The sequence below is a fragment of the Salvelinus alpinus genome, chromosome 29 (genome assembly GCF_045679555.1).
Source record: "Salvelinus alpinus chromosome 29, SLU_Salpinus.1, whole genome shotgun sequence".
NCBI lineage: Eukaryota > Metazoa > Chordata > Actinopteri > Salmoniformes > Salmonidae > Salvelinus > Salvelinus alpinus.
In genome coordinates, this window is record NC_092114.1 from 34,550,147 (window position 1) to 34,577,883 (window position 27,737).

At 42.1% G+C, this 27,737-nt stretch overlaps 1 protein-coding gene across 1 annotated transcript in view; it reads right to left on the reverse strand.

Moving 5' to 3' along the window:
* Positions 1-6,180: 6,180 nt before the first annotated feature.
* LOC139558561 (gonadotropin-releasing hormone II receptor-like) overlaps positions 6,181-27,737 on the reverse strand; it is a 44,215-nt gene continuing 22,658 nt past the window's right edge. Inside the window, exons 3-4 of the mRNA XM_071373746.1 lie at positions 16,295-16,496; positions 6,181-15,448 (exon numbers count right to left, since the gene is read on the reverse strand). Of these exons, the coding sequence (XP_071229847.1) occupies positions 15,030-15,448; positions 16,295-16,496 (621 nt within the window). The 3' untranslated portion in view covers positions 6,181-15,029. The remainder of the gene's footprint in view (positions 15,449-16,294; positions 16,497-27,737) is intronic.

A 27,737-nucleotide genomic window follows, 5' to 3' on the forward strand; every position in this document is an offset into this window, starting at 1 on the left:
GTAAACCCACAAGTCCAAATCCCTATCTCCATCCATTACTAATTTAGGAAAGGGACAATTTTATCTAACTAGCTGGCCACTGGAGGACAACACAACAAAATGCACAACGAGTTTCTGTCAGTGACGTATGCTCTCAATGCGATGTGATAGGAGTGAAGCCAAATCCAAACTGGCTTCCCTTGACACTTTTTGTTTGTGCGCCAGGACCATTCACAGTTTAGCTCACTCAGTTTAGCTCAACACTTGATTTTTTTATCAAGGGAGGCCAAATGCTCGCTGGCTTCCCTTGCATTCAATGCTGCGGGCGGCACAATGTCATATTCTTTTGGACCAGACAGCATCCGATAGATGGCCTACACATACAGAGACAGAGTGGCACTGTTTCGCTTTCTGATGAGATACATCAGATAACACAGAGAGACGAAAGATAAATTATTTAATGTTTTTAATTGAAAAAATGAAAATATTTGGGCCTGGCTTCCCTTGGCCTGGCTTCCCTTGGCATCAATGAATTCACGCCAATGGGCCTGAGAGGATGGAAATTCAATATATAACTAGATGTAGAAGGATAATGTTAACTAGTTAACGTTGCCCATGAAAGGAAGTTAGGCTAGCGAGCAAGCTTTTTAGCCAGGTAGCCTTGGGACAACAAAAATGAAAGCGTGTACCATATGACAGAGTGATAGACTGTTTCTTTAACATGAAAGAGAGGTGGATGGCATTAGCATTTCTCTACAAGTAGGGTGAGTCAACGTGTTTTTCTACTTGCAAACACACACACACACACACACACACACACACACAGCAATCAGAACCATGGACAGCCACATCATATTTAGCTTATGTTGATTGGACTAAATAGTTAAATTTCATTTGTCACTATTAGACTAAGCACATGTGATTTGATTATGTTGAAATGTTGAAGTTGAAATGGTGCTGGAATAGTGGAGGTTGTTTAGTGGTCAGAAAATGTTGGAAACATTAACTTGCTTGACCATGATGAAGGTCATGTAACTGTTTGTTACATGCAATATGCTTTGTTGACTTCACCTGACAGAGGTTGCTCTCCGGTTTTGTGATGAAGCAAAGGTGTGGTTGAATTTATTCAGCCACTGTGTCTTCTTATTGTCTCGGCCTTAGGCCTATATATCACGGTGTCAAGGCATATGAACTAACAGGTTATAGAGCAAACAGCCCAATTATCACAACACAACGGTTGTAATATGGCTTGTTTCTGGCTTGGCTTCCTCAGGGATTTTACCCACGCAACGCTACTGGTAAAATAGCGTTCAGCTAGCCGTGGTTTCTGATGTTAGATGATTTCATTAAAGTATGATTAAGGCTGGATTAGGAGTATAAACAGGAGGTCCTTCCAGAGCCTTCACATTATATTAATCTTCCATTTTGCTCTAATCTAATTCCACCAGTGAAGGCTGCTGAGGGGAAGACAGCTCATAATAATGGCTGGAATGGAATATAATGGCTGGAATGGAGTGAATGAAATGGTATCAAACACATGAAAACTATGTGTTTGATACCATTCCATTTACTCCATTCCAGCCATTATTATGAGTTGTTCTCCCCTCAGTAGCATCCACTGAACTCCGCAAATTGGAACCACGAATCCGTGGAGAAGAGCGAATAAGGCCGCATTTCACCAGGGGAAGCGAAAAAAACTATAAATGCAAATTAGGAGGGATGTGATGTTTATTCAGGTCACTCTTCGTCACGCCGACACCCCATAGGAGTTGTGTTGGTGATAGTTGTGTCAGTGGGTGGGAGCAGTGAAGGTCGGTGGGTGATAAGTTCTGCTGCCCATTGTCTCACACAGTGATGGGTGGCTGTGGCGAGGGCAAGACCCTTGGAGATAAGGATGCCACTTACTGTCCTGGGTTGATTCAACTGGATGGCCACGGTGAGACCGGTTTCATCCGTTGCTGTGTAGGATGCTTCCTAACTATTGTGTCAAAAACAAGCCTATAGTGATTCCTGTGATTTATGGTACTAAAGCACTCAATCCGAAACACACACACAAAAACGCACACGCATACACAAAACACACACACATACTGTACACACCAACTCACACACACATGCATTATATTTTTGGCAAGAGAGATTAAATAATGATTTATATCTCCTTAGAACTGGGAAAGCACATCAGAGCCACCCAGCGTGTAATGGCGTGTCCCTCTGTAAGATTGACAGAGAGAGAACGAGACAGAAAGCTGTAACGTTCCATTGCTTTCTCTCTAACTTCCACCCTCACCCCTTCATTCCCTCTTTGTACAGGCACAGACACACACGGTAAAAAATGAATTAAAACATCATCCAAAGCGCCAGTTCTGATCTCCAACTCAGCAGCTCGAGATCCACAGAGTAGGGACTGCGAACATTCAGGCAGCTGCATAGATATTATAGAAACTGTAGTCTACTGCGCCCAGTAAAATTGTGTTTGAGAGCATTTTTAAGCTCTCTAAATGGTTAAATGAGTAAGAAATAGATGTCATTGTTGGAATAGTTTGTTAGTGGGCAACAAAAAATGTCCCTAATGTGGACAGTTTGTGTTACTACCTTACAACCTCGCATTTCACGTCATACAATTGAGTGAAATTAGACATCATTTTTACCTCAGATTGGTGGTGATAATATAAAAGTTTATATATAAATTGATTGCTTTAAACAGATTCATATCTTTGATTTGGTACCGTTGTTTTAATCATACCGTCGCAGGACTTATAAAAGCAACTAGCCACAAACAAATACACGGATTTGACCGTCAAGCTATCACTCAAGGAAGAGACACCCTTGTCACTATTTAGACCTACCCTACGAGAGATGATTTGTTAAAATTATCCAGTCAAAAAAAGTGTTATTTCCTTTTTCTTACTGGCCATCTACCACAAACATTGTCCCAGAAGGAGATTAGTTAGTATACCCAAGTTCGTTGTGGTTTGTGTTTTAGAAGAGGGCAAATAGCACATGTAATAGCAGTAAATTGTCCCAGTTCCATTGATTTCCCTACAATATTGATGTGAATCATTAGTCTGCACAGCTATTGATTATAGTAGAACAAACTAATCCATTTCAGTCTGGGGTGACTGCCTGCTAAATATTGATTCGTGAGCAGTTTAAGGTACTAATTTAGCAAAAAAGCAGTAATCTGAACACAAGTGCAAATTCATCTGAACACCGGCTGCATCACATCCGGCCGTGATTGGGAGTCCCATAGGGCGGCGCACAATTGGCCCAGCATGGTCCGGGGTTGGTCGGGGTAGGCCGTCATTGTAAATAAGAATTTGTTCTTAATTGACTTGCCTAGTTAAATAAAGGTTGAATAAAAGTGTGACACGAGTATATAGGCAGTACTTTTTATGTATTGGTCTTCAACATATCACAATTTATGTCAGCATATTGATAATACATTTGGTCATTTAAAATATGTGTTTTATCAAAAATACATCACAACAGGAAGCAGCAGCAGTATCATTTTCAACTTGTGTTTTAGGAATATAAATGGTACTTTTAACATTATTTTTCAACTTGATTCTACCTTATCAGGTAACAACTACTGAATGAACCCAAAAACATGTTGTGATTTATTGATTTTGATGATATTAGTGAAATCGGGAAAATGTGTTTGTCTTGGTTAGCCAGAGGGTATTCTGATGCAGATAATGTTTGGTTACACTTCATTTTAAGGCAGTAGTTCTCAATCCTGGTCCTGGGGACCCAAAGGGGTGCACATTTTAGTTTTTGCCCTAGCACTACACACCTGATTTAAATCATCAAAGCCTGATGATGAGTTGATGATTTGAATCAGGTGTGTAGTACTAGCACAAAAACAAAATGTGCACCCCTTTGGGTCCCCAGGACCAGGATTGAGAACCACAAGGGGTCTTATTACAGTGTAATTACACATGTAATGACACTGTAGCACGTATTGTAGTTGGTTGTAATAACTCATAGTTACACTGTAATAACAACATGTAACTAGTGGAAATTTCCATCTGTAAATACAGAGGTTGTTACAAGTGTTTAGTTTATTCTCAGCTGCATTTGATACAGTAATAACTGTCACAAAATGTCATCTCTTGTGGACTGATGCGCTGGGTGTTTGATATTACAAAGGCTGGAGGCTCAATAGGTTTTAATTACCTACCCGTGAATGCGCACTCAAAATCTCCACTCAATGTTGTTGCTAGTACTTTCCCCCAAAAAGTGTACCATCTGGGTTAACTTGATTGAGTTTACAAAAACAGATCAAATATAGGTCAACCTCACTGACTGGGGTCTACCATATGGGTGTCATCGCAGATTATAATAATACAAAAATAACTTCTAATTAATGTGTACATTACCCATTATGACAACCTGAACCTCCTTGCAATCCAAGTGAAAGGATAAACACACTAGTACACAAGAGAGTACATGCAATATCTGCATAAGTACAATGTAAGTACTCAGTGTTACACAGGATTTAGATAGTTGTAAAGAAGTGTATGTTGAGGGGCACTTACTTGTAACTAATGTGTACTTATATAGTACATTACCCATCCTGACAACCTGGCATTTATTTTAAGGCTTCCGGAAGCAACATCCAAGTGAGAATATAAACACACTAGTGCACAGACTACATGTAATATCTGCATAAGTACAATGTAATTACTAGGTGCAACACAGGATTTAAAATGAAGAGTATCTTGAGGTGTACTTACTTGTAATTATTGTGGACCTACAAAGTACATTACCCATTCTGACAATCTAATCTTCAGCTTCTGAAAGTGCCATCCTGGTGAGAAAAATAAACACAGTAATACACCACAGAGTACATGTCTATAATATTTGAATAAGTACAAGGTTATCGCTAGTTGTTACACAGGATTTAGCTATTTAAAGTGAATTGTAATTTAATTACTTATTACTCATTACCAAGTATTGAGGCGGCAGGTAGCCTAGTGGTTAGAGCGTTTGGCCAGTAACTGGAAGGTTGCTGGATTGAATCCCTGAGCTGACAAGGTAAAGATCTGCCGTTCTGCCCCTGAGCAAGGCAGTTAACTGTTTCCCGGGTGCCGACGACGTGGATGTCAATTAAGGCAGCATGATGTATGATGCAAACCTATTATTTTAACTGTTTGTAGGCTACTAAGGCCCACGACTAAGTGCTGCACCACAGTTTGATGAATATTGTGGGGGGAAACAGAAAAACTTCTATGTGAACATCAAACGCTGACACTGTATGTATTGCTGACCAGCAGGTGCCTCATGTTCAGAGTAATGAACTGTTTTTTGGCGCAATTTGGTGAAAGCTCCAAAGGCTTCAGAAAGCCTCGGTTTCCCATCGCTATAGCTAACTACCTACGCTAAATCGTCCAGCAGAATTCTTGTATCCCAAAAAAGCAAAACAAATTTCATGGAAGCATACTTTCTCTGTCCTGTGTTGACGTTTTTGACATACAACACTTTGTTTCTTTTTCGGTGATCTTTCATGGATTTTGCACACTGACCTTCTTGACCCCGTTCTTTGTGCACTGTTACATGGCGTCAGTGTCAACAAGTGGGCACATTCCAGGTTGTTGTTATTTAGACCGCGTTGCGCAGATGGGCAGATCTTGACATGATGCCATATTAAATCATTTCACCAATGCATCCCATCCAAAAGTGAGAATGTTCCTCAACAGTGAAACCCTTGCAAGGTTACATGATGGAATAAGAGTTTTGTCTTATGACCATTTTAAGCGCATTTATATACCATTATTCAACCAAGCTTAAGAGGCTTACAATTTGCCAAGCATGAATGACTATCTCACAATTTTAACCTTAACTGTTCATTAATGTGTAGTTTTTATTATTATTGATATTTAAAGTAATTGACCCACTGTTAAATGCACCATTAAATGACTGAACAATTGAAAGTATTTTTTATGTGAACCGTTTGTGAACCCATTTTTGCCATTGGGCCTGGAATCAGACTCCAGATCTTCATTGCAGAGTTGTATCAATGAGGTGTTCGGTTTTCAATTGGTGAACACTTATCACAAGGTTTGTGCGGGATGAAATATGGTGCATTGGGATGATATCAGAAATGTAACATTTGTAACAAGCATGGTAACAAACCCTGATAGAACATCAGATGGTTCAGCTGAGGAGAGCAAAATCAGAGTACACAGTTCTCCTGTGATGGAGCAAAGACTTTTATTTTCAATCGACATTAATACACTTTGAACATATACTAAAGAGACACAACAACCAGAACTCGCATTAGCATTATTATGGTTGCATGTTGTGTTGATCATATAATATACCATGTTTAATGGAATGACTTGGGGAAGGCACAGTGATGCCCAAACGTTGGTAAATACCCATTAAATTGCTGGGAGTTTATATATGGAGTGTGTGACTTTCTTTATTTTGATAGTTTAATGGAATGACTAACCTTGTTTGGGACTCATAACATAGGCTGGTTGGTAGAATCAAGCATCACAAGTCTAGCCTGGATCTAAACTGAATTTTCACTTTACAATATCAGTCTGGGCATCTCTTCATTGGAACCGTGAGATGAAATCTGTAATGAGGGACAATACTCAAAACTAATTTAGGGACTGGGACTGTACTTTATTTATAATAAACAAAAATATAAATGCAACATGTAAAGTGTTGGTCCCATGTTCCATGAGCTGAAATATATGAGATCCCAGAAATGTTCCATGCGCACAAAAAGCTTATTTCTCTCAAATATTGTGCCCAAATTTGTTTATATCCCTGTTAGTGAGCATTTCTCCTTTGCCAAGATAATCCATACACCTGACAGGTGTGGCATATCAAGAAGTTAATTAAACAGCATGGTCATTACACAGGTGCACCTTTTTCTGGGTACAATAAATGTGTGCTGTTTTGTCACACAACACAATGCCACAGATGTCTGAAGTTTTGAGGGAGCATGCAATTGGCATGCTGAGTGCAGGAATGTCCACCAGAGCTGTTGTTAATTTCTCTACCATAAGCTACATCCAACATCAATTTAGAGAATTTGTCCAACCTGTCTCACAACTGCAGACCAGGACCTCCATCTGGCTTCTTAACCTGCGGTGATGTGGAGTATTTTTGTCTGTAATAAAGTCCTTTTGTGGGGAAAAACTACTGGCTCCCCAGTAGGTGGGCCTATGTCCTCCCAGGCCCAACCATAACCTGCCCGGTCATGTGAAATCCATAGATTAAGCCTTATATGAACTGTAATTGTAATCCTTGAAATTGTTGCATGTTGCGTTTATATTTTTGTTCAGTATATATTGAAGGATACCTCTATTTATAATCGGACCCCTTTGAAATTAAAATGGATGGCACAATATATTTTTTCCCAACCCTTCCTGAATGCTTGAAAACAAGTGACCCTCCACTGTACCCAAAAGAATAATTAAAACATAAAGTGGATAGCAGAGAACATGCCAACCATTTACCCTCACTCCTAGGTCAGACCAGTGCCGATATGCAGTTTTAGAGACTGTTCTTCGTTTTCTAAGCATTAAATGGCAAAGTAACCAGAAGGTTGTGGATTCACAGACCACATCCGACAAGGGTAAGGGTGAAAAGATATTCATTATAATGAAAGCACTGCATGAATCTATCATATTATTTGCGTTCTGAGAAAAAAATACCTTTTTATAAACACATTTCATGCAATTATATGTCATTTTACATGACTGAAGAAGAGCAGAATCTACTAGAGTAACACAACAGAGCATGGCAACGTATGAGCGCACGCTACAGCACTGGCACCAGAGACGATTTGATATCAAAACAAGCTATTGCTAAAAAAGAGGATAGTCCAAGTTTGGAAGAGTGCTAAAGTTGTCTATCAACTATAAACATTGAACGCAACAGAACCAGTTACAAGTGAAGTATCTGATCAGCAATGAGTTTGAGAAAAACACAAGTGTTGTTTAACACAGCAGCTGCATATCGTCAGGTAGGCCTATATGTCCTTGGTAATTTGGGAAATTATCATTTTCTAATTTATTCTATTTTACTCCATTATATTGTTGTTAGAAAATAGATTTGTTTTGACTGTGATTAGGGCAAGGGAATATAAGAGCATCTGCTAGGCTAAATGAACAAACTAGGCATGCATAGTTTACCGCATGATCCACAAACTCATGTTTCTAGAAGTTCATTCAAAGGCACTGTAGAATGACAAAAAAGCCTTATGAATTGCAGTTGTTGATGTGTTGAAATGTTGAGTGCTCCTGCCAGCCTGTAGCATATCACAAATGCCTCAAAATTGATTTCTTAAATGCCAGTCTATAGCTTTGAAATAATAATAATATAGCCTAAATAATTCATTTTTGGCGACCTGTCTTGCTCCTGACTGATTTATGGTTAGTATATTGTTTAATAGCCTGTTTAAATGTCCAACGTCAATTGATAGTGACAGAATCACACATTACTTCCCAAGCAAAGTCAAAAATGTCTCCTCGGCTATCGAAGTTTGTAGTGCAACCTCTAAATGTCATAGAGACAAACCAAAGATATTCCGTATGCATCGGAGTCACGTCTTTCCCAGCATTTTACATAGTTTCTAGCATAAAGCATTGCGGACTAAAGAGACATTATAGATTGCTTGATATAATCAGGTCCATGTAAGTATTTTCAAAGTCTTAAAGCTAACAAGGGATAGGCCTATGCTTTGAGCCATTTTCTTTAACAAAAGCCACAATACACTCACATATCTCCTCAATTCTAGCCCTGGTTTTAACTTAACACAACAAGCTCTTTCTTGAATAGGAAGAAATATGCTCCAACACAAAGCAATCTTGTGGTTAGTAGCCTAAAGTAAAATATAAAGGAAGACTGTTTAAATGAATTAGCCTCCTATCTGCACCCAAGCGCTGTCCATCTCCGCGGCTGCCGCATCACAAGTTATGTCGATTCCTCAAATATGGCTTATGGTGAGGTCAATAACGCTGATAAATAGCTTCAGAATTCTAGCAGTAGCAAGCTTATCTCCAGTCTTCCTTCTCATCTTCGTGTTCTCCCTTTCAAACTGAACAGGACATCAGTAGGCCTAGTTCGGCACACACAGATATCGCATTTTTTGGACAAATAAAACATTATTTTCGGAAGAAACCTTTGACTTGCCTCCTGAAGTGCCACCATACACAGCACAGTCATTGGTTAGGCAGCTAAAAATGGTTTAAATCAGCAAGAGCAGGGCAGGCCTGGCCTATCCATTGCAGTGTGTGTAATGCAGTGTAGCCTAGTTTTATATACTGTACACCATACCAGCAGCGCAAAACTTGGGAAGGAAGTACATTTTCTTAGAAATATAACTTTGCCATTTGCTTCTCTGAGCATGTTCTTTGTATTAATAGCCTATAGTATAGGCTATGGATAATGTTATTGAGACCACACTAGGAGCACTTAATATTGCACGACCAGCAGGGAATCAGAGATGAGTGGCATCATCGGGCACACATCGAGATACTATAATAAGCAACTAATTCTGAAACCCTGAGCAATATAACATTTAATAGATTACAAATTACATGACCCTCCCCTGGACTAAATAAAAAAACATTAAACCCTCCCCCTTCCTCATTTTGCTCCGGGTAACAATTGTGTACATTTCGACTGCTCCATTGTTACAGATTGCATTCAATCAATCAGAAAATGACCTGATCTGGACATCCTCTTTAGATGTTGTTGAACTGGGAAAATCAAGCTTGCAACAATACAATAAATTGTCTCAAGCAATTGAATAGGCTTTAGAAATAGAATCTGTAAAACAAAAATAATAATACAAATAGTATGTACTGATAACAAAAATGTCTGATAAACCCAGATTTTTTTATATAAAGTGCCTTCGGAAAGTATTCAAACCCCTTGACTTTTTCCACATTTTGTTACTTTACAGCCTTAACCTAAAATGGATCATCTATCTACACACAATACCCCATAATGACAAAGGGAAAACAGGCTTTTTGAAATGTTAGCAAATGTATTAAAAATAAGTATTCAGACCCTTTGCTATGAGACTCGAAATTGAAATTGAGCTGCGGTGCATCCTGTTTCCATTTGTTATCCTGGAGATGTTTCTACAACTTGATTGGAGTCCACCTGTGGTAAATTCAATTGATTGGACATGATTTGGTAAGACCTGTCTATATAAGGTCCCACAGTTGACAGTGCATGTCAGAGCAAATACCAAGCCATGAGGTCAAAGGAATTGTCCGTAGAGCTCCGAGGCAGGATTGTGTCGAGGCACAGATCTGGGGAAGGGTACCAAAAAATGTCTGCAGCATTGAAGGTCCCCAAGAACACAGTGGCCTCCATCATTCTGAAATGGAAGAAGTTTGTAACCACCAAGACTCTTCATAGAGCTGGCCGCCCAGTCAAACTGAGCAATCGGGGGAGAAGGGCCTTGGTCAGGGAGGTCCCTTCTGTCACTGACAGAGCTCCAGAGTTCTTCTGTGGAGATGGGAGAACCTTCCAGAAAGACAACCGTCTCTGCAGCACTCCAACAATCAGCCCTTTATGGTAGAGTGACCTAACGGAAGCCACTCTTCAGTAAAAGGCACATGGCAGCCCGCTTGGAGTTTTCCAAAAGGCACCTAAAGACTCTCAGACCATGAGAAACAAGATTATCTGGTCTTAGGAAACCAAGACTGAACTCTTTGGCCTGAATGCCAAGCGTCATGTCTGGAGGAAACCAGGCACCATCCCTACGGTGAAGCCTGGTGGTGGCAGCATCATGCTGTGGGGATGTTTTTCAGTGGCAGGGACTGAGAGACTAGTCAGGATTGAGGGAAAGATGAACGGAGCAAAGTACAGAGAGATCCTTGATGAAAACCTACTCCAGAGCTCAAGACCTCAGACTTCGGCGAAGGTTCACCTTCCAACAGGAGAACGACCCTAAGCACACAGCCAAGACAACGCAGGAGTGGCTTCGGGACAAGACTCTGAATGTCCTTGAGTGGCCTAGCCAGAGCTTCGACTTGAACCCGATCGAACATCTTTGGAGAGACCTGAAAATAGCTATGCAGCAACACTCCCCTTCCAACCTGACAGAGCTTCAGAGGATCTGCAGAGAAGAATGGGAGAAACTCCCCAAATAGAGGTGTGCCAAGCTTGTAGCGTCATACCCAAGAAGACTCAAGGCTGTAATCGCTGCCAAAGGTGCTTCAACAAAGTACTGAGTAAAGGGTCTGAATACTTATGTAAATGTATAATTGTAACGGCTGTCTATCTCTTCCTCCTCATCTGACGAGGAGAGGCGAGAAGGATCGGAGGACCAATACGCAGAGTGGTAAGTGTCCATGTTTTAATAATATAAACTGAACACTACACAAATAACAAAATAACAAATGTGAACGAACCGAAACAGTACCGTGTGGCGACAAACACTGACACGGAAGACAAACACCCACAAACCAACAGTGAAAACAGGCAACCTAAATATGGCTCCCAATCAGAGACAATGCAAAACACCTGCCTCTGATTGAGAACCATATCAGGCTAAATGAACAAACCTAAACATAGAAACAAATAACATAGACTGCCCACCCCAACTCACGCCCTGACCATACTAAATAAAGACAAAACAAGGGAAAATAAAGGTCAGAACGTGACAATAATTTCATTTTTTTATTTTTAATAAATTAGCAAACATCTATAAAACCTGTTTTTTTCTTTGTTATTATGGGGTATTGTATGTAGATTTATGAGGGGGAAAAATATTTAATACATTTTAGAATAAGGCTGTAATCTAACAAAATTTGGAAAAGGTCAAGGGGTCTGAATACTTTCCGAAGGCACTGTATCTTGCACTTACTATTAAAACCACATTACTGTTGTGTTTCGTTTGTTTTGGTTGTAGTCTGGCCCTATAAAGATCCGTAACATGCCATTATAGTGAAGTTTACAGACAACAGTCAATGGCACTAACGAAGAGGCAGTGGACAACAAAGAAGAAAAACTGTGAAATTCAACACTGACACTAAATAAATGTTGGATTTGGGTGTCAAGAAATCTTGGATAAACTCTTCCAGTCAAAGGACATCGACACTTTCAGTTGCACCATGCTGGAGAACATCCAGATGTTCAAGAACCCTGGGTGCTACCGTTACCAACAGGAAATCAAGGACAAATAATAGAGAAAGGTGGTTTCAGAGTACTTTTACTGGCATTTCATCATGAAGAATCAAGCAGCCATCGCTAAGTTTGAAGATGAATTAATCGGAGGAGTTGGAGAAGCACCCAGAGCTATTCTGTGGCACAATGTGCTTCACCAACATCAAACAGACACTTGAGATCATCGAGACGCTCTTGGTCAAGAGGTTGTCGCCGATGGAAGCAACAGGAGGCTTGGGGAAATTTCCAGTCCAATCTCGAGGGACCAGGAAAAGAGTAGACACTAGAAGAGATGGTGTTCTTTACGACTGGACTTAACTGCATCCCTCCTTCAGGGATACAGTCACAGCTCTGCATAGAGTTCAGTGATGACCGTCTATCCACTGCTAGTATAATATATGTGGGAACGTACTCAGATTACCCAACGGAAGACTTCGAAACGAATATGGCCATTGGCAGTCCTGGCCACTTACAAAAAGTACTTGAGATAGCACTAAGTAGTTGTTTGCCATATTTTTGTTAACAAACCCTTTTCCGTGACAAACAAAAAAGGGGGAAAAATAGCTAAATTTGTCCATGTGGGTTTTCGTGCTGTCACAATCACAATTCATACTGGACCAATAAGATTCTGTGGAACATTTTAGCCATGCATAGAATGATTACAAGAGTTGAAAATATCAGGTGTGTAAACAGAGATGATTAGGCTGAGTACAACACAAGACGTTGAGAAAACACAAATCTCTGTATATGAATTTGTTCCTTATTAAACACTGACCCGTTGCCTACTCACTGGCATTTGTTTTTCTGGGTCTAGCTTATAACGTCACTGGCTCCATAGAGACCTAAATTGTAATTGCCTTCCCTTTGACTTAAGAAGTAAACATTTATCAGAAACAGTTCAACTGAGCCTACACTGTATCATAAAAAAAATTCTGTCTTGATACAGTAGGATTTGTTTAAGCCTGTGGACAGACTTACTCAGGAATTAGTTGTAATGAGTGTTTGATTCTTGCTGAGACATCAACAATGCCCAGTTAGTTCATCTTGTAGTAATTCCCGTGTGATGATCCAGAGGATAGAAATTCAAAAGAGGTCCCAAGGTTCTGTCCTCCCTGGCCAAAGACCCAAAGTATGTGGTCCAAATATTTGATGTTCAATATGATCCTCCTTGGGTACATAAGAGTTGTTTGGTTAGTGTCAGAAGCGAAGCAGTTCTCTAGGAAGTCTATACTGTTCTGTGGATATATCTAAACTCTTAGAAAAAAACGGTTCCAAAAGGGTTCTACGGCTGTCCTTTCTATGAATGTACTGTACTGCAACCAGGGTCTTCACTGAAATCCCAAAGTACAAAGTCATTAATTGAAGAAATGTACTTTTAATCCAAGGTACTAGTTAACTAGATATTCCCCTAGAGACTGGTTTAAAGGAAGGGTTTGAGTGTTCTGCCTAAGACACTGGAGGTCTTTACATTCATAGTGGAACTGCCAGGACCCACTCAATAATACGGATAATGTTCTAGAATCCATTCTTCCATTACCAAGCTTTATGAAGCTGTATGTGAAATAGTCAAAGGGACAGTTTTCCAGATCCAGATTAAGCCTAAACCTAGACTAAAAAGCTATTTCAATGGAGTCTCAATTGACCACGTGTTTGGTTAAGTAGTCTTAGGTCTCTATTTAATCTGTATCGCTGAAGCACTACAGATTGCGCAATAGACATTTAAAGGTGATTTCCGATTGAGCCGACATATGCAGTGTTTACCGTGAGTGCAGTCTTCGCCTTTAAATTTCAATTATGCTGTAAAGCTGAACTTCAGCGATACAGATTGAATAGAGCCCTTAATTTGGGTCTGGGAAACGGGCATTAAAGAGATCAGGGAGTAAAATAATCTGCATCCCACACACTGTAAACCAGCCAATTTAACCAAGTGTTATTCTGTGAGTTGAGTGGAATTTGAGCTAATGTGTTAAAGTGTGTTTACTCAACACTCTCTGCTCGAAGTTAGCTGAATTTGAAAAAGCTTGTTGAGTAAACTTACAAATTCATGTTTGCTCAAAACAAATCAAAACCACACCAACATATTCATATTTCCCAGCATGCTCTCTTGCAGGTTGATTTTCAGAATGGTTTGTTTCAATACTTGTGTTTTTGCATGTACTTTGATTGGTTAATCTTATGCTACACAAACATAAATAACATAAATGTTTCTAAACTAATACAATCTGTTAGTAGTTGGACTTATTGCACCCGTTTCTGAGATGTCTGTTCCAGTTTATATGATTTAGGTAGTCTCAATAATCAACATTCCTTACCCCGGCAGTCATTCTGAATGCATGTTGTGGGTTATTAAAAGTTCCAATTGTTGGATATCCTCACTCTGGCTCGATTCCAACAGGAATTACACACCACTTTGCAAGCCAGCATAATGTGACATGCAGGCTTAATGTGACCTACAAACTAAGAGTTTCAGACCATTGTGTTAGGGTTTATACAATATATTATCATAAATAGTTACATTTTAAAGATGACATTCACTTAGACACTCACTTGGGGATAGCTACAGTACGGAAAACCATTGAATACATCAAGCATGTCTCTGTCGCTAACAAATACAGTCATGGGTGGTAAATACATTTCACTCAAAAGGCAAGGCACTCAGGGAAATCTGCAAAAAAGGTGAAATACATTTTCTAGTTAAATTGTATGTTTACTCAACCTAAAATTCAAAGTCGAGTGAACATACAATTCAACTTGAGAATGTATGTTACTTCAGCTACTGTATACTATATGCCCAAATGTTGAGCAAACTCACAATCCTATTGCAGCTGGTTTGTTTACAATTGTATGTTAAATCAACATATGTATTTTTTTACACTGCAGTTGAACAAGAGGCCCACGGATATCTACCCCAGGTTTCCACTTGGCTGGTCGCCACTGGGATTGTCAGACTCTGCCTCTCTGCTTGCCCTGCCCCCCCGACACGCCAGGCGGTCCAAGGACCTCGGGGAGATGTCCTGCGATCGGCAGCGGCAGCAGCAGGCGACCACATCAGCCAGGTCGGCCCGGAAGGAGGGCGTGTAGAAGCCGTAGATCACTGGGTCGCAACATGTGTTGAGGTTGCCGAAGACGAAAAGGGCGTGGTGGACGTACTCGGGTGTCTCCTGGAGCATGGCTGGCTGGAACCAGTACCAGATGCCCAGGAGGTAGTATGGCGTCCAGCAAATCACGAAGGACGCCACGATCACGATGGTCATCTTCAGGGTCTTCATTCGCGCCTTGGGGATCATGTCGGCACCACTTCGCCTAAGGCACGGCTCCCCACCTGAAGTGATAACAGACATACACAGTTTGTGAGGAGATATGGAATGGTACTATGTTGAAGATGTTGATGATAACAAGAGCCCTGGGTTTCCTGACCATGTAACCTGATCAGGACCTGACTATGGCTGATTGATTCATGTATTAGATGTACAAAAAGTGAGACTATAACACTGAGTGTACAAAACATTAGGAACACCTGCTCTTTCCATGACATAGACTGACCAGGTGAAAGCTATGATCCCTTATTGGTATCACTAAATCCACTTCAATTAGTGTAGATGAAGGGTTAAAGAAGGGTTTTTTAAGCTTTGAGATAATTGAGACATGGATTGTGTATGTGTGCCATTCAGAGGGTGAATGGGCAAGAAAAATAGATTTAAGTGCCTTTGAACGGGTTGCCAGGTGCACTGGTTTTAGTGTGTCAAGAACTTCAAAGCACACAGTTTTCTGTGTGTATGAAGAATGGTCCACCACCCAAAGGACATCCAGCAAACTTGACACAACTGTGGGAAGCATTGGAGTCAACATGTGCCAGCATCCCTGTGGAACGCTTTCGACACATTGTAGAATCCATACCCCGACGAATTGATGCTGTTCTGAGGGCAAAAGGGGGTGCAACTCAATATTAGGAAGGTGTTCAGTGTATAAAGGTACAAAAAAATAAGAGATTTTCTTGGTCAGATCATGTGGACAGTAACAACTTTGGGGTCTAAATATGACAATCGAGAATGTGTTGTTGAAACGTCCAATAGTCAAATATATCACGAAAGCCAAGAATGCAGTGTGCAGAGTCTCTTCACCTTTTACACTAACACACAGACACACAGACACACACACAGACACACACCTTTGCCCTTGTGCATCTGACGGCTGATCTCGATGAGGATGCGGGTGTAGCAGAAGCTCATTACTAACAGGGGGAACACATAAAGCGTGACAAAGTGGAACATGTTGTAGACCGTCTCTTGCCAGCGATGGTGGAAGCTTCCATGCGTCACACACTGAGTGAATTCCACTCCCTCGGCTTTGATTGCTCGAAAAATGAACAGCTATGAGATAAAGAAAGACAAACGGGCAGTGAGAAATCATGATTAAGGTCTATTAATCAATCAATACAAAATGTATTTCAATTCCTCTTGACAGCAACAGGTCTTTAAAGTAAACCTGACCTATTGACCAGCAAAGCGCATACGAGGCACAGTGACAAGGAAAAGCTCCCTAGAGGGAAGAAACCTAGAGACGAATGAGACTCTGGGTTCGATTCAATCCGCATCACAGAAGTTCAGCGCTATAGTGTGATTGAAGTTTAAAGGCAATGTTCCTTGATCCTTGGAGACTGCTTTCACAGTAAACAATGCATAATCCGGCTCAATCAGAAATGTCCTTTAAATTACAATTGCGCTATAGTACGGAACTTCCGCGATACGGATTGAATCGAGCCCTCCGAGGGTGGGGCCCATTCTCTGGCTGTACAGGGTAGATGATATGTAGCGCCCATCAGAAATAAAATACCATGTTAACTTGGTCTCCTGGTGTGGTAAATTGATTGCTCAGTTATAAGGGCAATGATGCATTAATAAGTACAGAATTACTATACATACATACGTTAATGGAGTGAAGAAAAGTTAACTTACATAGGACAGACAATTTTACGCACTCAGCGGCCTTTGAATGGCCTAATCAGAAATCTAGTGCAAAATCGATCTATTCTTGTAACGATCTGAGTGTCGGGAGGTGCGAAGTCAGACGCAGGAACAGCAGAGCTTCAATATGTTGAGTCTTTTAATACTCAACTTGCAAACACAATGTCCAACACGGACGTACTGGGTGTCACACACAACGGTCCAACGACACGATAAACAAACCCAGTCCACAATAATAACATCCACTCCCGAAATCCAAAAGCCACAATGAAACAATCCCGCACAAAGAAGCGTCCGGGCTGGCTGACTAATAAAGCCACACTAATTAACAATTAACTGAACACAGGTGATACAAATAAACACATAAGGAGGGGGAGGAAAAAGAGTCAGTGGCAGCTAGTAGGCCGGTGACGACGACCGCCGAGCGCCACCCGAACGGGAAGGAGAGCCTGCCTCGGTTGAAGTCGTGACAGTACCCCCCCTCTGACGTTGTGGAACGGGGAGGGGTTGCAACTTCCCTCTAGGAAGGTGCCTAGGAGCCTTACTCTGAGCGCATACCGAACAGGAGGAGACATAAACCCTAACGTCCCGAGCTAAGGTAGGCCACCAATACCTTCCCCGAAGGCTCCCCACTGTCCTCGTCACCCCAGGGTGACCCGAGGAGGGTAGGACATGAGCCCACCGAATCAGCCGGTCCCGAACACCAAGCGGTACGTACTTACGGCCCGCCGGGCACTGAGGAGGCGCGGGTTCCGCCCGTAACGCCCGCTCGATGTCCGAGTCCACCTCCCATACCACTGGCGCTATCAGCCTCGAGGCGGGGATGATGGGAGTGGGCTCGGTGGTCCTATCCTCCGTGTCGTAAAGGCGAGACAGTGCGTCAGCCTTTACGTTTTGGGAACCGGGTCTGTAGGACAACGTGAATCTAAACCGGGTGAAAAACATGGCCCACCTTGCCTGACGCGGGTTCAGTCTCCGAGCTGCCCGAATATACTCCAGATTCTGGTGGTCGGTCCAGATGAGAAAAGGGTGCTTAGCCCCCTCAAGCCAGTGTCTCCACACCTTCAGAGCCCTGACCACCGCTAACAACTCCCGATCCCCCACATCATAGTTACGCTCCGCTGCACTGAGCTTACTAGAGAAGAAAGCGCAGGGGCGGAGTTTTGGTGGCGTACCCGAGCGCTGTGATAGCACGGCACCCACCCCAGCCTCGGACGCGTCCACCTCCACTATGAATGCTAAAGAGGGATCCGGGTGCGCCAACACGGGAGCATCCGTGAACAGAGCCTTCAACCTGTTGAAAGCTCCGTCCGCCGCCGCTGACCACCGCAACCGCACCGGGCCCCCCTTTAGCAGTGAGGTAATGGGAGCCGCTACCTGACCAAAGCCCCGGATAAATCTCCGGTAGTAGTTGGCAAAACCCAAAAACCGCTGCACCTCTTTCACCGTGGTTGGAGTCGGCCAATTACGCACGGCCTTTATGCGGTCACTCTCCACCACCACCCCCGAGGTGGAAATGCGATAACCCAGGAAGGAGACGGCTTGTTTGGAGAACACACACTTCTCAGCCTTGACATATAGGTCATGCTCCAGCAGTCTGCCAAGCACTTTGCGCACCAGAGATACATGCGCGGCTTGAGTAGTTGAGTAGATCAGAATGTCATCGATATACACAACTACCCCCTGCACGTGCAGGTCCCTGAGAATGTCGTCTACAAAGGATTGGAAAACAGCTGGAGCATTCTTTAACCCATACGGCATGACGCAGTACTCATAGTGGCCCGATGTGGTACTAAATGCGGTTTTCCACTCGTCTCCTTTCCGAATACGCACCAGACTGTACGCGCTCCTGAGGTCCAGTTTTGTAAAGAACTGCGCTCCGTGAAATGATTCCACCGCCGAAGCGATGAGAGGTAGTGGGTAACTAAACCCCACTGTGATGGCATTTAGACCTCTATAATCAATACACGGACGCAAACCTCCCTCCTTCTTCTTCACAAAAAAGAAACTCGAGGAGACGGTGAGATGGAGGGCCGAATGTACCCCTGTCCCAGAGACTCCGCGACATATGTCTCCATAGCCAACGTCTCCTCTTGGGACAAAGGGTACACGTGACTCTTGGGAAGCGCAGCGTTAACCTGGTCTGGACTCTCCACCGACGTGGCACCAATGGAAACTCCCAGACACCTTCCAGAACACTCCTCTGACCACCCCTGGAGAACCCCCTGTCTCCACGAAATACTGGGATTGTGCCGGGCCAACCAGGGAATACCCAGCACCACTGGAAACGCAGGCGAATCAATAATAAAGAGACTGATACGTTCCCTATGATTCCCCTGCGTCACCATGTCCAGGGGAACTGTGGCCTCCCTGACCACCCCTGACCCTAATGGTCGGCTATCTAGGGAGTGCACGGGAAAGGGAGAATCTATCGGCACGAGCGGAACGCCCAACTCTCGGGCGAGTCCGCGATCCATAAAGTTCCCAGCTGCACCTGAATCGACTAGTGCCCTATGCTGGGAAGAGGGGAAAAAATCAAGGAAAAAAATTGAGACAAACATGTGACCGACAGGGGGTTCTGAGTGAGTTTGGTGCTGACTCACCTGGGGTGATCGAGAAGCGTTCCGCCTGACATCTCGACTCCCAGACAGACCCCCCCAGCACCGATCGGCCGTGTGTCCTCTCCGACCACAGCTGGTGCAGGGGAGGCCTCCTCCTCCGATACCCCTAGGCGCGGCCCCTCCCAACTCCATCGGGATGGGAGCCGGGGCGCTGGGTGGTGGAACGCACAGGACCCTCTCCGAACGCCCGCGGGCAGCCAGCAGATTGTCCAGTCGGATGGACATGTCGATAAGCTCATCCAAAGACAGAGCGATGTCCCGACACGCTAGCTCCCTGCGGACGTCCTCCCGGAGACTACACCGGTAGTGGTCAATAAGGGCCCTGTCGTTCCACCCTGATCCCGCGGCCAAGGTCCGGAACTCCAGCGCGAAATCCTGTGCGCTCCTCCTCTCCTGCCTGAGATGAAATAGTCTCTCACCCGCCGCTCGGCCCTCTGGGGGGTGGTCAAACACGGCACGAAAACGACGGGTAAACTCCGGGTAGTGCTCCTTCGCTGAGTCCGGGCCATTCCAGACTGCGTTGGCCCACTCCAGAGCACGACCCGTTAGGCAGGAGACGAGGACACTCACCCTCTCCGCTCCCGAGGGAGTGGGGCGAACAGTGGCCAGGTATAGCTCCAGCTGGAGTAAGAACCCCTGGCACCCTGCCGCCGCTCCATCATAATCCCTCGGGAGCGTAAGACGGAGCGCGCTGGAGCCGGGGGATGGAGAGTCCTGTGGAAGGGGAGCCGAAGGTGGAGAGAGGAGCCCACTCCTCTCCCATCGCTCCATTCTCTCCATCATCTGGTCCATGGCTGATCCGATCCGATGGAGGACGGTGGTGTGGTGGAGAACCCGTTCCTCCATCGATGGGAGAGGGTTGGCTGCTGCTCCTGCTGACTCCATTTTTGGTGCGGGATTCTGTAACGATCTGAGTGTCGGGAGGTGCGAAGTCAGACGCAGGAACAGCAGAGCTTCAATATGTTGAGTCTTTTAATACTCAACTTGCAAACACAATGTCCAACACGGACGTACTGGGTGTCACACACAACGGTCCAACGACACGATAAACAAACCCAGTCCACAATAATAACATCCACTCCCGAAATCCAAAAGCCACAATGAAACAATCCCGCACAAAGAAGTGTCCGGGCTGGCTGACTAATAAAGCCACACTAATTAACAATTAACTGAACACAGGTGATACAAATAAACACATAAGGAGGGGGAGGAAAAAGAGTCAGTGGCAGCTAGTAGGCCGGTGACGACGACCGCCGAGCGCCACCCGAACGGGAAGGAGAGCCTGCCTCGGTTGAAGTCGTGACAATTCTAATCTGTTAGAATGATGATTCCTTTCAAAACAATTTCTGCACCAGAGGTGATATGATGTAGAAGTGATATGATATAACAGATATGAAATGAATGTGAAGACTAAAGTCCTAAAGCATAAATCTCTAGCATTTTTTAATCTCTATCATTTTTAAATTGCCTTGTTATAGCATATCAGGAATCTGTAATAAAATACAGTATAATACAGTCATCTTGTACAGTGCTGAGCCAGTCATGTTCATGACTTTTGACACAGGTTGCATGTCGCTCCCATTTTTGGGTGTTTTAACTGTTTATTGGAAATGCTTATGTTTATAAATATAACAAGTTAAGTATTAAGTATTAAGTATATATTTTTGTTAGCTATTTTGGTATAATGTTTCTGCATTTGTATATTTTGTAAATACAACCTCTGGATCCAGTCTCCTCCATTACCTGTACGGTAAATAAATACCACCGATTTTTACATCTGTTCTACTGACTGTCTCGACAGTTGCTGCTCCATACCAACTAAATAGGCTGCCAGCTCCTCTATTTTAACACTGAGCACAAGTGTGATAGCCCATGGGTGCTTTTGTGAATGTTTAGGCCAATACTTTGTTACGCTTGAGGCTAGAAATAAATAAATGATCTTCACTCCAGTTATGACCCATAGATAGAGTTCATATTGCTCTCACATCTTACCCTGGTCCTGCATTCCTATCTGGAATGGAGGAAATTAACTGTCAATGCTTTTATGTTTCAAATAGTCTTAAAAAATATATTTTAACTAGCATAATATTGTTTTCTTCCCTTTGCCGAATTATAATTTCCTTTTAAGGCAAATTCTTGCACTTTCTCAGTATTTCATGCAATTCATGACAGACTGTCATACACGCCGCTTCTTGCTCGCTGTTTTCCACTTCCTCCATCACCAGCACTCAATATCAATTAAATGCACAAGGACACACACAAATCAATGTTAATCAGCGTATTTTCTTTGGCTTTGTCAGCTACAGTGCTTTCAGAAAGTATTCATACCCCTTGACGTATTCCACATTTTGTTGTGTTACAGCCTCAATTTCAAAATGGATCAAATAAATACAAATCGCACCCATCTACACACAATACAACATAATGACAAAGTGAAAACATGTTTTTAGATTTATTTGATTTATTTATTGAAAATGAAATACAGAAATATCTCATTTGCATAAGTATTCACACCCCTGTCAATACTTTGTAGAAGCACCTTCACCAGTGATTACAGCTGTGAGTCTTTCTAGGTAAGTCTCTAAAGAGCTTTCCACACCTGGATTGAGCAACATTTGCCCATTATTCTTTTCAAAATTCTTCAAACAATTTTCAGGTATTGCGGTCACACCCTGATCTGTTTCACCTCTTTGTGCTTGTCTCCACCTCCCTCCAGGTGTCGACCATCTTCCTCATTATCCCCAGTGTATTTATACCGGTGTTCTCTGTTTGTCTGTTGCCAGTTCGTCTTGTCTTGTCAGGTCTTACCAGCATGTTTTCCTGTCTCCCTGCTGTCTCAAGTTCTGTTTCCCTGGTTCTGGCCATTCTGCCTGCCCTGACCCCGAGCCTGCCTGCTGTTCTGTACCTTATTGACTCTGCCCTGGATTCCGGACCTCTGCCTGCCTTTGACCTGTCTTTTTTTAATGTATTTTTTTATTTAACTAGGCAAGTCAGTTAAGATCAAATTCTCCTTTACAATGACGGCCTACCAAAAGGCAAAAGGCCTCCTGTGGGGACGGGGGATAAAAAAATGTTTAAACAATATAAATATATGACAAAACACACATCACAACAAGAGAGACACAACACTACATAAAGAGAGACCTAAGACAACAACATAACAAGGCAGAAAAACATGACAACACAGCATGGTAGCAACACAACATGACAACAACATGGTAGCAACACAACATGGTACTAGCACAAAAACATGGTACAAACATTATTGGGCAAAGTCAACAGCACAAGAAGGTAGAGACAACAATACATCATACAAAGCAGCCACAACTGTCAGTAAGAGTGTCCAAGACTGAGTCTTTGAATGAGATAAAACTGTCCAGTTTGAGTGTTTGTTGCAGCTCGTTCCAGTCGCTAGCCGCAGTGAACTGAAAAGAGGAGCGACCCAGGGATGTGTGTGCTTTGGGGACCTTTAACAGAATGTGACTGGCAGAACAGGTGTTGTATGTGGAGAATGAGGGCTGCAATAGATATCTCAGATAGGGAGGAGTGAGGTCTAAGAGGGTTTTACAGAGATGACCAGTTTACAGAGGAGTATAGAGTGTAGTGATGTGTTCTATAAAGAGCATTGGTGGCAAATCTGATGGCCGAATGGTAAAGAACATCTAGCTGCTCGAGAGCACCCTTACCTGCCAATCTATACATTTTGTCTCCATAATCTAGCATGGGTAGGATAGTCATCTGAATCAGGGTTAGTTTGGCAGCTGGGGTGAAAGAGGAGCGATTATGATAGAGGAAACCAAGTCTTTTGCCTGCCCCCTGTTTGGGTCAATAAACATATGTGACTCTAGCTGTCTGCATCTGGGCCTTATCCTGAGTTCTGTTACTTGCCATAGATTTTCAAGTAGATTTAAGTCAAAACTGTAACTCCCTTTATTTTTTATCCTAAAAAAACTCCCCAGTCTTTAACGATTACAAGCATAACCATAACATGATGCCGTCACCACTATGCTTGAAAATATGGAAAGTGGTACTCAGTAATGTGTGTTTGGGGCAAATCCAATACAACACAACACTTTGTATTCAGTACAAAAAGTGAATTGATTTGCCTATTTTTTTGCAGTATTACTATAATGCCTTGTTGCAAACAGGATGCATGTTTTTGAATATTTGTATTCTATACAGGCTTCCTTCTTCTCACTCTGTCATTTAGGTTAGTATTGTGAAGAAACTACAGTGTTGTTGAGCCATCCTCAGTTTTCTCGTATCACAGCCATTAAACTCTGCAACTGTTTTAAAGTCACCACTGGCCTCATGGTGAAATCCCTGAGTGGTTTCCTTCCTCTCCGGCAACTGAGTTAGGAAGGACGCCTGTATCTTTGTAGTGACTGTGTGTATTGATACACCATCTGAAGTGTAATTAATACCTTCACCATGCTCAAAGGGATATTCAATGTCAGCTTTTTTTTTTTACCCATCTACCAATAGGTGCCCTTATTTGCGAGGCAATGGAAAACCTCCCTGGTCTTTGTGGTTGAATCTGTGTTTGAAATTCACTTCTCGACTGAGGAACCTTGCAGATAATTGTATGTGTGGGGTACAGAGATTAGGTAGTCATTCAAAAATCATGTTAAACACTATTATTGCAACTTATTATGTGACTTGTTAAGCACATTTTTACTCGTGGACTTATTTAGGCTTGCCATAACAAAGGGGTTGATTACTTATTGACACAAGACATTTCAGCTTTTCACTTGTAAAAGTTTTGAAAAACATAATTTCGCTTTGACATTATGGGGTGTCATGACGTGGCCCTCTTTGGGTATAGCGTGCCTTCCCCCTCTCTCTCTCTCACCTACACCCAGGCTGCTGTTATCTCAGGTCGTAAATTCCTGGAGGATTCTCTTCCTCATGGCCAGACAGTATAGAGAGAGAAAAGGTTTCACAGGAGAACAAAGGAACCTCTTCTCCAGCAACTTGACAACTGAACAATGTACATGTTTTGGAAAAGGTGTACACGGTCGGGGAAGAATCCAGCTACGACCGGTCCATTTCGTTACCATAACCCTGTTTATACAAGAGTCTCAGTTATGAGGCTTGCATCTAATTGTTGAATAAAATGAATGAGTAAAGATGAAACTATTTGTGAACTTATGTAATGTGATTTTAAACTGTTTAAGGGAACCCAATTCCCTTTAAAGTTAACTAAGTCATTGGCCCGCCCCATGAGCACAGACATTGATCTGGCCCCTTTCTACTGATACAAATATAACCCCCACCGGGAGGAATTCCCTTCAGACCATGGTTCTCTCAATTACGAGAGGGCTAAGGTTAGAGTAGATTGCTGAAATCTTAACCATGCCACGTGGTTAAACTCTGAGACTATCGATACCGACAGAATAAGAACAAATCTTTGATATATTGATTGCAATTATTCCCGAATGAGTGAGCGTTCATGTGCAAAGGATTAGCATTTCAATTGTTATAATTATCAACTTTGTAGTGTCTTATCTTTCGTGCCCTTCTCAGTCCCTTTGTCTAACAAGTCGCCATGCCGGTTTAGCAAACTAGGGCACATTCTCCTATCATTTCCTTGTGACCATATCTACTTGTTTGTTTGTGTGTGCATTTCTGTGATTATTTAGTTAGTTAATAAATAAATGATTGAGACAATTGATGTATGGATGACTCATAGTGAAGACTGGGTTCGTGCAGATAACCAACAATTTACAATGTTTGGAATGAGTCTAACGTGAGGTAAATAATAATTCATTAATTAGAAGACTAATAGATCAGATATTAAAATATCTGAAAGTTATATTAGGAAAATTATAACTTTGTCATCTGCATATTTTCCTTGGTTCCCCGACTTCCTAGTTAATTACATCTACCTGATTAGTTAATCACGTAATAATAATTACAGAGAATTGATTTGATAAACTAAACAGTCTTCAGTTTAATGATGCCAAAGACACGACAGGGGTATTGTGTGTAGGCCAGTGAAAAAATAATATATTTAATCCATTTTAAATTCAAGGGGTGTGAATACTTTCTGAAGGCACTGTTTGCAGACATCACTCTCAGACACACGTATCTCCTATAATTACATAAATACAAATGGCATGGGGAACCAGAAGATAATAGCTTCCCTTCCCTTGTAACACCTTCCATCATAATGTCCTCATATCTATAGCTATCGTAGCAGACAAAAGTTGAGAAAATATCATAATGACTTATGAATGTAAACAGTTTTTCTGGTTGTAGAAAAGTCAGCAGTATTACACCTAGGTAAAGATGTTTCTTTCTGGAAAATACAACTTTTGCAAATAGTATACCATGACATTACAGAAGATGTCAGGAAAACATCACTGCAACCAGTTTTGCCTGCTGGGAGAGCTTCACTTCGCTATTCTATTTTTGGCAGTGTTTTTGATGAGGGCCTTTGAGGGTACACTTTGCCACCGTTCTGCTGTACTGAAGTGCTAATAAAATCGGCTTTCAGTCACCTCCCACTGGGCACAAACGTAATTCAATTTATACTAAAAAAACATAAACGCAAAATATAAAGTGTTCGTTTATTTTTCATGAGCTGAAATAAAAGACCACAGAAATGTTCTATATGCACAAAAAGCTTATTTCTCTAAAATGTTGTGCAAAAATGTGTTTACATCCCTGTTAGTGAGCATTTCTCCTTACCAAGATAATCCATCCCACTGACAGGTGTGGCATATCAAGTAGCAGATTAAACAGTCAAATCTTTGAAATTGTTGCATGTTGCGTTTTTTATTTTTGTTCAGTGTACATTTGGTAAAGTCAACCAACATGAATTCAACATGAAATCATCAAAACTGTCACCATGTCATTGGATTTAGGTTAAAAGTTGGGTGAAAAAAATACTAAATTCCCTTAAATTGATGGCTTTCTGAAAATCCAATCAGTTTTCACAACATTGTGAAAACAATGTTGATTCAACCAGGTTTTGTGCTGAATGAATTGAACCACTGACCAACTCCACCAATCCTTGAAAATCATTGGTCAATTATTAAGCATAAACATGGAAACACTCAATATGAGATGGCTTCTGTCTGCACATAATATCTGCTCCATGATTATCATCATTTAAAGTGTGTGTGCGTGCGTGCCTGCATACATAGTAAATGAGATGGATTCAATAATCCATGTATTTCTCTTCACAGCCACAGTCACCAGTGCTGTGTTCAGTCACCATCAGATGAGTTGACTTAATTTCTTAACCAGGAACATGCATTTCCCATAGAATGGCCATCCATGTCAAGTGTGTATGTGTGGTTGGTAAAGGGGCCATATTGATCTCTCCACAACTCACCACCCACCCTCCTTTCTCTGAGCTAACATCTCTCTCCCTTGTCCACGGTCGACTGACTCCCCCGCCTTGTGTCTCTCCCTCCCTCCTACAGCCGAAGTTCTGTGTTGGTCCCTTCTTCCTATTCATTTGGAACAACAGCCACTGACTAGCACCTCCAAGGTTGTGTCCACTGACAGCCAGAAATGTCATCTCTCCGAGGCGCTGACATTAAGGGGATTGGATTTGTGGTAAACTCTCTCTCTGTGACAGTAAAAAAAGAGGGAACACTCTGAAATCTAGCCATGCGGGGAGGGAAAGCAATTTTCTCTCAGTGCAGTGCGATGGGGCCTTCAACTCTGAACTCAAATCAAATCAAATGGAATTGATTGAGTGTCCAAAGTACTGTACTTTCGGTTACAAATTGATCTGTGAGCATGGAATGAAATCTACTCCCTCATTTCTCAATTCAAATTCAAAATCAGTGCGTATTGGCATGAAATACATGTAAATACAAAAATATTGCAAAAGAAAAATGGTTTGAATAGGAGTAAAATTGAAAAAATCCACATGCTTTGTTTATAAAGACCAATTGACAATACACCTCAAATGAATGAATATATACAGTGCCTTATTAAGTATTCAGACCCCTTGACTTTTTCCACATTTTGTTTTTACAGCCTTATTTTAAAATGTATTAAATAAATT